At 42.2% G+C, this 11608-nt stretch overlaps 1 protein-coding gene across 2 annotated transcripts in view; it reads right to left on the bottom strand.

Annotated features, from left to right (window-relative positions):
• Positions 1-1828: 1828 nt before the first annotated feature.
• lingo2b (leucine rich repeat and Ig domain containing 2b) overlaps positions 1829-11608 on the bottom strand; it is a 31207-nt gene continuing 21427 nt past the window's right edge. The window contains exons 2-3 of one of the 2 annotated variants that reach the window (XM_070979768.1): positions 7265-7557; positions 1835-5445 (exon numbers count right to left, since the gene is read on the bottom strand). In XM_070979768.1, coding sequence (XP_070835869.1) covers positions 3534-5402 — 1869 coding nt within the window. In that variant the 5' untranslated portion in view covers positions 5403-5445; positions 7265-7557 and the 3' untranslated portion in view covers positions 1835-3533. Of the gene's footprint in view, positions 5446-7264; positions 7558-11608 lie in introns of both variants that reach the window. The other variant, XM_070979767.1, reaches the window with a different exon arrangement.

Below are 11608 nucleotides of genomic sequence, written 5' to 3'. Positions count from 1 at the left end.
TCGAATAAAGAACTGATTCAGAGATCATCCAACCAGGAGAGATATCATGCGAGGAAACCTGACAGTAATGGATTCATTGCATTACCTCTGCATTGTTTGCAGCACAGTAAAAGAAAAGCTGCAATGAAAATAACAAAAACCTATTGGAGAGACTTTGATCTTGTCCTCATAATGCCACAACAGCAGCCTGAATATTCCCTGTGAGCTTCCACACAAAAGAGGGAAAGTCTTTTTACCATTAGCATGATAGCATCAAGTGCTGTCTGAAAAAAACACTTTCTGTTACAGCAGGATGCCAAATTAGCATTTCCTTTTATCTGATTGTTAGGTGAGGCAGCAGAGAAAGCAGCTGTGAAGAACTCTTCAGAAAAGCATTTGGCCAAGATGAGAATATACTGATATGACGACAGGCAGGTCATGCAGGTTTTCTCCTTCACGAGGTGTCAGGTCATTTAATGTGGTATGTTTCACTTGCTTACAGGCTATTTAGGCTACATACTTGCCGCAGCTCAAAGTGTCCCAATTCTGATGTTTTTCCTTCATGTGTCCCAGTTTTGATGTTTTCTGATTAGTGTGAACAGCAAAAAGCTTGGAGTTGCAGGTTTCCTATTCCCATTTGGACCACATAGATGTAAGGTGCACAATCAGAACCCAGAGTGTGCAACTTCTAGAATCTTGAATATGAATACGCAATCAAGAACTTGTCAGCACTGCCATGACTCTGTTACTGTGTGAGAAGAAGTACAAACCAGAGGACAGAAACTCCAGGTGCGTGGAAAACAAACAGGAAAGTTTGGGGCTGAAGACAGGAAGTCTCACTGATGTTTAGGAGGTGTAATATTTCTATGTTCTCCCCTCTATTAGTATGTTGTCATGTTAACATTTGCTAATTAGCACTAAAAACAAAGTACAGTTGAGACTAATGAGAATGTTATTATTTTTGCAAACATTTGGTCATAAAACAAAGATTTTAATACACTTTAAACAGTTAAGAGACCACCGAAGTTGTTGTCATTCAATGTGAGGGGGACTCTACTACAAACTCTTTACTGAACACCTTCTTTCTTAAACCAAAACAAAACAAAACAAAACAAAACAAAACAAAACAAAAACAAATAAACCCCTCTCTATTCGCTCTATGCACTCTATGCATTACTTTCTAGCACTGCCTCGCAGCACCTATGTCCAACTGGAGCAGAAATTTGCGTTAGGGCACTTACTCTTGTTGTTCTCTCCTGTCCAGAACCTTGCTTGTAATGTATGAAAATCTCATATGTACATTGCTTTGGATAAAAGCGTCTGCCAAATGACAAATTGTAATTGTAATGTCTGTATGTAATTTCATGGCGATCCATCCAATGGTTGTAGAGACAGTTCACTAAAAACTAATGACGTCAATCTTGTGGTAGTGTTTCACTCACATCCACTTGCTATCCTTAGAGCCACTACTGTGGCTAAAAAAAAAAACCAAAAAAACAAAAACAAAAAAAAAAACAGTTATTCAGTAATTTGATCTTGGTCTGCAGCATAAACATCAGCAGCTACTTTGAAGCCATTAGCCAATATGCCAAACAGCCACTGTTCTACTGTTGTGCCACAGTATGCTATCTGCCACACTGGGTACACTGTTTCTGATGTGAGTGTGAAATGAATAAAGTGCTGAAGCTTGACTCATACATTAACACCTGTGGCTGGGAACTGGTGGACAACTTCTGGTCAAAGAGTGAGCTGTCAAAATATCTAGTAAATTGCAATACACAGTACTATACAAATCACATTACCTCTGTAATATCAGACTGGCCACATGAGTAAAGATCCCATAAATGTTCAGTAGTTACAACACAATGTTTACTTTATGACATGAAGAGCAAAAAAAGTTGAATAGAGTCATGACTGTATTAATACAACACTGAGTGACAGAAAAATAGTTATAGCATCATTTTTAAAAATTATATGGTCACAATTTAGACAAAAGAATTCAGAGGAAGGGAATTAAAACATTAACATCACTGAAACATCAGGAAATGAAATTTAAACTACCGGAACTCCAATTTTAGGGGTATGATTAAGATTTATTTCCTTTTGAAAATATACCCATAAATTTGTCATATGAAAACAATTTTACAACCTTGAACATTTTTATCACAACAGGATCACACAAGTTAACACCCACGCCCCTGCGTTACAAAGAATTGCCCTTAATTGTATTACTGTTTTTTTTCTAAACATTTAAAACACTTCAACAAAAAACAAAAAAAACAAAAAATAACCCCAAACAAACAAAAAAACCCTGAACAATGCAAGATTCCACTACAACTTTCAAATTCCCATCTATTAAATACCCAGGGCCCCAGGGAAGGATCCGAACAGGCTAGCTTGAAGTGGTGCGATCAGAGAAAAATGAGAGAGGGGGAAATTCAAGCCATAAATCTGTGAAGCTCAACTTTGTCTCGCCCCAAAGAGGGCACAGGCTAGTAAATCTTTGCCATTGTGCCTGGCCACCGACTCTTTTATTTCATATCAGGGGATTTGTCTGGCAGGAAAACCTGCCCATGATGTATTATGTTATAAAATGGGTTTAACATGCCATTTCTAGAGCTAAAAGCTTTTCCAGAGTAATAACACCACTGACCGCTGCTATTTCTCAGGAGAAGTGTCTTGTGTTGCTGGAAAGTGAGCTTATGGTCACGACAAAGCTCTGACTTCACGTTGTAACTACTGTGTGATTAAAATTTCCTTGAATTTAGAAAATTCCCCATCTACTGTTGAAGCAATTTCAAGGGGGACAGTGACCTACTTGAAAAATGTATGCAGCATTTCTCTTTAATATAGTAACTGTGATTTTGCATACAAACATAGATACTGCTCTGTTTCACTCAACAGTGACAATACTCTTGTTACAATGACCCAACGAGGCTTGGAAAAATGCTTTGGACCCCATCGTTCCCTTGTAATTGTTCTGTCCAACAAGGAAGGCAATGCGTGCACATGCACAAAGAAACGCACAAATGCAACATGCGCACACTGATGCACTCACACATACACACACGCGCACACACACAAACACACCTTTCATACTGCAGCTAATATGGGTATTAGATGATTTAGTCCTGACATGTTGCAGCGATGATAGCTCTACTGCCAAACGAAGATGTCCCCTGTCACTCCCAGCGGCTCCCTCCGTCACCTTGATGTCACGGTGAGTTGACAACATCATTACTCATCACATCACCACTGAAACACATGCCTAGTGCAGCACTATATCACTCCCATATTGATATGTTGGTTATAGTATAATATTCAATGTACTGTATGAGAACATTATTTCATATAAACACGTCCACGGTTTCACTTTTATATTCACATGCCCACTTTATCACTAGATCACTGTCATATTGACACCCACTATATTGATACATCACTTTCGTTAGTCACAAATCCACTGTGTCATAGAAAAAAACTTTTTTTCATCTGATATGTGGACATTTTGTTTGTTTTGTTTGACTGCTATTGTATGTCAATCTGCATCATGTTCAGATCATTTTCATGTTGACCCGTCTTGGGCCGCTTGTTTCTGACACCTCTGCTGCTGCTCCGTTGGATTTGCGAGGGACATACTCAATATCAAAGTTGCTCTTATGGCGTCCTTTCCCTCGGCTCCAGGCGAACAGAAGAAGGAAGCAGAAGATGACCACACCTAGGAAGGACAGGCAGCCCATGGCTGTAGATATAATGATGGTCTTAATGTCTATGGGGACTGTCATATTGTACAGTACTGTCCCATTTCCCCAAGTGCTATTAGAGTCTGTCAGATTATTTGAGCTCCTGTTGATATAGTGAGATCTGTCCCCAATGCCCAGGCTCTTCACAGCTAAAGAGGCTGACAGACTAGCATTGCCAGCAGGGTTACTGGCAATACACAAGTACACCCCGCTGTCATGCAGCTCTGCTGTCTTGATCTCCAGGGTACCATCCGGTTGAACTTCCACCCTGCCACTACTCTTGGCTGTGATGTAGCGTCTGTGAGGTGTAATCCAGACCACTGAGGGCCGAGGTGCTCCCTCTGCCATGCAGCTCAGGTGTGCGGGCTGACCCTCATCAGCCATCAGCAGCTGGGTCGTGTTGGGTCCAATCCTTGGCTTGGTGCAGGTCATGTACCTGGAGACCAGTGGCTCCTTGAGGTCACGGAGAGTTTTCCCCAGGAGGTGCTCAGGTGCGCTGCACTCAGGCTGGTCATCCAGAACCTGCAAAGAGGGGGGCTTGTGGCTATTAAGGAGCCAAAGCAATCTGCAGTCGCACACTAATGGGTTACCACCCAGACAGAGCTTCTGAAGGCTGTCTGGTGAGGCAAACACTCCCCTCTCCAGAGAGTCCAGGTGGTTCTGTGACACATCCAGTAGTTGCAAAGATTTGAGGCCTGCAAATGCAAAGGGCTCGATAGAGATCAGATGAGCCCCTTGGAGGCGCAGCTCCAGCAGGTGTGGGAGTTGGCCCAGCTCTCCCTGATGGATGTGCTGAATGCGGCAGTAGGACAAGTTGAGATGTGTGAGGTAGGGCAGGTTGCGCAGTGCTGCGCCGGGGAAGGCAGACAGGTTAGTGTTGGTTATGAACAATGTTGTGAGGTTGAGGCCATGCAGTGAGAGGGGAGGCAGTGTGTCCAGCCAGGGCCAGTAATCAATGTCCAGTCTGCGAAGACGAGATAACCTCTTAAAGGAGAACGGCTTCAGAAAACCAATGCTCAAGTAGCGCATGCGCAGTTCGACAAGGCTGTGCAGATGTCCCAGAGCATCAGTCGGTACCACAGTCAGATTGGAACGTTCCAGGGTCAGACTTTGGAGTCCAAGTAATCCTGTAAAGGCCCGCTGAGAGATGAAAACCAGTTCGTTGTCACCCACCTCTAGGGATGTCAACCTGCGCAGATCTTGGAAAGCGTGATCCAGGAGAACCACCAGTCGGTTGTGGCTGAGATCAAGGCGGGTGAGATTGGTCAAGCCTGACAGCACACCAGCAGGAACCAGCTGAAGCAAGTTGCTGCGAAAGTTGAGTGAGCGGAGAGCAAGCTGAGAACGAAATGAGCCTGGCTCCACCACACTGATGAGGTTGTCGCTAAGGTCCAAGTCCTCCAGCTGCTGGAATGAAGAGAAGTTGTCTGGCGTGATAATGCGTAGCTTGTTCTTACTGAGGTCCAGGACGCGGGTCTCAATGGGGATGCCTTCGGGGATGGTGGGCAGGCGCTTGCGGTGGCAACTAACTGACTTGCTTTGAGCAGAGCACTCACATCGGGCGGGGCAGCTCAGGGCCGGGCTGACCAGGAGAAGCAGCAAGGCCCCGCCCAGGAAGAGGTGGCAGTGGTGCAGGGCTGGGTGTCGCATGACTCTTTTACCCACGTTGCCCTCTGTCATGGCACAGCTTCTTGTCCATACAGAGCACCATCACGAACAAGCCCTGCAAGACACAATACACGAACAAGAAATGTGTTAGAATACTCCACACTCAACCTAACTCAGACTGTTTTCACCTCTTTGCCACCCGCCTTTTTACATTTTCAACCTTTTACACTTTATGCCTCCTGAAACTGCCAGGTCTTTTCTCCCTTAATGAACTGTCCCTTTTCCTGGCAAGGTGGATATAATGAAATTAAACTCACAGCAGGGCAAGACACAGCAAGAGATATATCAGCTGCAGAAAAATGTGAACGTTCATCACCATGTTTGCACAAAAGGTTGCAGGCTAACTGGGGATGTTTCATGAGGATGGAAGACATCTCAGCCCAATGGCAAGAAATGACCCTCGTTAAGAGTGCAACGAGGCTAAACGCTCATGTGGATTTGTTGTTGCTGCATGTGTGTGGCTGTGTCGTGCAACAGTGATAATGATGTGTTTATGTGTGTCTGTGTCTGAGGGGGTGGGTGTTGAATGGACTATGTGGCAAGTGTTCAAACTAAAATGCAAACTAAATAGGAAATGGAATTGTGTTTGCTTCTGTAAGCAAAATCACAGAGTTTATAACAGCGTTTGTCAGGCCTGCATAACCCCAGTGGGATGAATGGAAACAAATATATAAGACTGCGTAATAAGTAATTAACATACTGAGTCATCTCACTGGCTTTTTGTTTCATTATACACTGTATACACTGAGTTTCTATATTTATCACTACCATCTTGTGTTTAAACATATGGAATTTTATATAGAGGACGTTTCATAATTAATAATCGGCAGCAGTTTCTACTTGCTTGATTGCTTCATTACATTATTGCTGTTAGTTTCTGTTTAATGCTTGTTACTTCAAGCTACTGCTTCTTTATATTCTATATGTTTTACTTTTGATGCAGCTTTTTAAGAGCAATCAGTTTTATCTTATGATAGACCCATTTAGTGTTTAATGTTTGCACAGTACTTGTATGCTAGATCCATCCAGTATGGCAGAGGAACATCACTGCAGTCACTGTGATTGTCTCTGTAGCACAGTCACAGCTCATGATGATAAAAAGCACAGTGGTATGGCAGCATGTTCTGCTTTACATAACAGGATAATTGCAAGTTTACAATAAATAAAATGAAAATTACTTTGACAGACATATTAGTTGGTGCTCATAGGTTGGATGTTTTTTTTAGAATATGTAGAAATTTTCAATGTTTTTGCAGTTTGCTTGCTTGATTTGATTTGTGAATGCTGTTTCCTGTTTTGGTCATTGACTCAGGGAAATGTTGCTCCTGTTTTACGGGAAGAGGAGATAACGACAGGGTAATGAGGGGAAGGATGCAGAGCTCAGCTGTAAAACGTTATGTTCTGAGAGCCATGCCTCTTCACAGTATGGAAAGACACAGACCTTGACAGAAAAACACCTTCCAGCAGCCACAGGTTGTTGAATTGACTGATGGATAAGTAGCGAGAGAGGCTGACCGTAATTGCCTCATTACCACTAGTATCTGCATTCTGCTCACGGCTATCTTTGTCAATTAGGTGTGCAAAAGGTAAGATACATCTGTGAGCAGCGGAAATTTGAATGCAATATCATAAAGGCAAAGAAAAAATGCTAGAAATATGAAAGGCGCCTTTAAAAAGCTTTTGCTGCTTGCAGAGCTCTTGTCAATCACAGCAAAGCAAAATTCCTGCCAAGGTAAGCAGATGATGAGCACACAGACAGACACATACCTTACTTTGATAGTGAAGTGAGTGACATTCAGAAAATAGCTGAGATGAGGCAGAAGGAGCCGGAGAGCACACACATACTCATTCCTCCTCTTTCCCACAGCACTCACCCGTCCGCCCTGCTCAGCAGCTGCACTGCTCGCATCTCCACTTCCCTCCTCTTTCCCTCTTCTCTCTACCGCTGTTTTATCTCTCCGTCCTCCTGTTCACACATCTTCCACCTAACTCTCTCCCCGGTCCTGCCGGCCTGGCAGAAGCCTCAGTCCGTTCATCAGTCCCTGCAGGCTGGGGTTTTTATCGATCACAGCGCAGAAACATCAGATGCCAGGAATGTAGCCTTTAACAAAGAGCAGGCCGTTGCCACAGCAACTACAAACCCTTACTCCCATCCGCTCTGTGTAGTCTGCCAATCAAATTAATGAAAAAAGGAAGAAATAGAGTAAGGAGGGTGACATTTCTTCATATTCCTTTAGTCTTGGCATTGAGAGGACACACAAATTGAATACATTCCTGGAAATTCAGTTTCATTGGTATAGCGGTGCCTAGTTTAAGGTGTTTCCAATCTGTCATTCTGGCCGCCTTGCTATTTGTCGACCTGTCTTGTTGCCCATCCATCTGGTGCTCTGGTAACTATCTCTGTCTGTCTACCTTATTATCCGTCCACAAGCCTGCTTCTGTCTTTGTGTATTTATCAGTCTGCCTTTACCCGTCAGCCTCTGTTCCTCTCTGCCTCTCTGTTTAATAATTACAGTCCAGTTGTCTGTTGCTGCAGTGGGGAACTGGTCTAGTGATCTGTCGGAGAGTTATGTGTCAGGCAGCGCGCAGTCTTACCACGGCTCCGGTGCGCACACGAAAACACGTCTGCCTCGTAAGTTATTTAAGCTCGTCATATCAGAAAAATCACATGGTAAAATGGCTATTGTTATGCTGGACGTTTTTTTGCTTTAGAAGAAAAAAAAAAGTTCAGCTTCTCTGACAGGCTTCTGAAAAAAAAAACCCAAAAAACCCTAATTCCTTGACTGTTAATGTATCAGATTGGACGGAGAATTTTCTGCATTTTAAAGCTGTAATCCTGCTAAAAAAAACTGGTACATTTGCAGTAAATATCATAAACCAAAATCTGTCCAGATCCACGTTTCACAGTGCAGACATTGATAAAATAAAGATGATTCCCAGAAGACTGTAAATCATGTCCTTGGATTAAAATACTATTTCAGCACTTGTACAAGTGCATAACCTTGAAAAATGATGTACTGTAGCTTTGATTCTGCTGAAGACCAGCAGTCTGTTTGATGTCCCAATCCATATCTGGCATACGGAGCCCCCTGTCCTCCAACTGCTTTTTGTTTTCAGCTTTTCAGTTATTTGCCTGTAAGACATGTTTCTTCCACCACAGAATGACTGAATGGATCGCTGATAAGGCTTGACAGTATGTAATATAATATAATAACAGGCCTCTGTGATCCTTCTAGTATCTGTTCGTATGGCAGAATGTGGCTTCAAAGAATACAAAATTATGGAGAAACATATATCCACAAAAATGTGGAGTTACAATCGCAGTCACAGAGAGCAAATCCCCAAACTGTAGCTAGCATTAAACATTGCCTCTTCAAACATTGGTGGGATTTGACAAAATAAACGTGGTCACGGCTTACAAAAATGGTGGCTTCTGCAGGTTATACTTTCTTTTGCATTGTGTGGCACCTGTTCCGAATTAGCAGGTGATTTAGTCCCTTGTTTTGATGAGGCCTCTGTTTTTCCGGCAAAATAGAGCTAAAGCCTTACAGATTTTCTGGGAAAGGCAGATGGTGGAAGGAGTGAAAGGCAGATGGGAGGAAAAAAATCACTTCCAACATGTTAAGGAGTAAGAACAGGAAGCTGCTGCGCTCATGGCAAGTGTGGTCCCAAAGAAATGCTATGAAGAACAAGTAACATTTGAAGGCCACACAATTTGTACTGTGAGATCTCATTGTTTTGGCGTCCTTAAACCAGACTATCACGTCTAATGGCACATTTGCAGATCAAGCTGCAGCAACATTTTTAGATTAGCAAGGAAGGAAGGAAGGAAGAACATGAGTGTAATGTGAAAGATGTTGCTCATAGTGATAAACCCACAGATAATTATCACCCAGCTCTGCAGCTCTCCTTGGTGCTAATGAACATTTCATTTCTTTAGATCACTGTTTGGGTTTTACATCCTCAAACTTTACTGTTTTGGTTCCCTCTCGCCACTCATCAACATTGATTCCAGGCACAGCAGGCAGCGGCTGTTTACAGTGAAGGGTTTCTGATAAATCCACTGCCCAGCACCAAGCGTCAGACTGACAAAGCTAGTGACTAACATCAGCGGGGGAACACAGCTGATAATTTAGCTACTAAAGAACCAGATGCTTCCCTCAGGAGTTGGTGGAGACCAAAATAGAGTTAGAGGAAGAGTGAATATTAATGGTAACGTTTGCATGTTTGCAATATCGACTTAATGAGGTGATAACATAATTATATATTATGACCTAAAAAAATATAAATGCTAGTTCAAATAAAGAATTTATGGACTTGAAGTTATTTAGGCCACATCACGGCTATATGACTCTATATTGCCTGTGGCCTATTTGTGCACAGCTACTGTATGTGTGTGATAGCCTGACCCATGCTGACATAGGTGGTCACATACTGTACTGCAGTGGCCATTTTTTGACTCCCTTCAAGCCAAGTCATATTTTTAGAAACCCTTGGGCTCAACCATGTCATGGGCAGGATTGAGAACATACAAGATCCCACTGAATTCTGGGTAAATGGTAATGGTGATGGGGGTCATTGAGAAGGGCAGCCTACGGGGTTGAGCGTTTTGGGATTTGGTTTGAATTGGATTAGAGTCAGTGAAACTGTAGAAAATCTGACAGCCGAAAAGGAGCTGTAGGGTGATGCGTGAGTCACTGTGAGAGTGAGAGCGAAAGAGAGGGAAAAATAAAGTGTATGGGATAAAGCAGGAATACACGAGGAAATGAGGAAAGCCACACTTACGAGATTTGCTAAAACCCTTGTTTGCTGGAGTTGACAGTGATTTCTAATGTGATTTTAACCGGGTAAAGCTTGAGAAACTGATTACAGCTCTTCCAGGAGATCTCCGTAATAGTCAAGCAATGCTTGGTGCACATGTTGATTTTAATCTGTGGGCCTATCCGTCAAGACGAGCACCATTAAATCCCTGTTCATTATCACACCACTTTCCAAATCTGTGGCCTTTGACAAGAGCAGAGCAAATGCATTTTAGACTGAGAAGGACTTAATTGGATGGCACCAATGCATTTTTAAAAAGTACTCTAAATTGCAGTATCGATCACATAAATTATCTATGAATTAATAATGAATTTTATTGACAGAATGTGAACCCAACACCTTTCTTTTTTTCCCTTTAGGTGTCCATTAAAACAATTCATTGTAATATAATGTGTTATGATTGTGTTGTGTCTACCTACCATCTGTCGTACTGCAACTTTAAGATAATCTTAGCACAGTTACCCCAATATGTGTGGATGTAGCATTAAAAGCATGGGTCATTTCTATGGTTACCATGCTTATTAATCTCGACAATAAATCCTCGCTCCTTGTCCCATAACCTTGCAAAAATAAGGTTTTGAATTCATTTATATGGCTGCAATTATTTTGCACCCAGCTCTTTGGAAAGAGGCCATTATTATTTCCCTCAACATAAATCTCATTCAGGTTCACTCCCACGACAACCTCAGCAAAGAATTTGAATGCACATTTTACACTTGTTTACTCATTTTTTAAAAAAGCATGTATTTCTTTTAAGTTTTCATTTGTCACTTTGGATCACTAGAGTCATAAAAAGTGAACAGCATTCATTCATCCTTTTGGTTTACCATGAAATATTAAACATATGCCCCACTGTTCTGCTGTGCTCATATCCAGATATAATAGCGGCATGAATAATGGAATTATTTCACATGAGAGAGAATTCACATGCAGATGATTATTGCCGCAGAGTGAGCATATAACATAACATACAACAAACAGCATGACAGCTGACCTGAAAAGACGCATCGTTAAACCCATCATCCTTTTTTGTGTCTTCCTGTTTGTGCACAAACAAAGGTGCGTGGCGTTTGCATGTACGACATGCAGGCTGTTTTACATTGAATTTGATGCAGATTAAAGGAAGGAGCGTGTCGTGATACACTGCATTAACAAAACATGAGGGATACGTATTGCGTTCATCAAGTTGTCTGATGAAACAAAGAATCTCTGTTGATTGGGCTTTTTATACCCATACAGTGAGAAAGAAGACGTAGAGAAACAGAAGCAGAGGAGCTGCAGGACTTTTAAGCTTTAAGAAAATTGAGATGTGGATTGTGTAAAAGCACCGGGAAACATCCCTGATACTTTGTACTGTCAGTGTAGACCGAGCTCAGTTTGATGATAATTCACTGTGT

The sequence above is a fragment of the Chaetodon trifascialis genome, chromosome 14, assembly GCF_039877785.1.
Source record: "Chaetodon trifascialis isolate fChaTrf1 chromosome 14, fChaTrf1.hap1, whole genome shotgun sequence".
Classification (NCBI taxonomy): Eukaryota; Metazoa; Chordata; class Actinopteri; order Chaetodontiformes; family Chaetodontidae; genus Chaetodon; species Chaetodon trifascialis.
The sequence above is the reverse complement of the archived record's forward strand: the minus strand, read 5'-3'. Positions and strand labels throughout refer to the sequence as shown.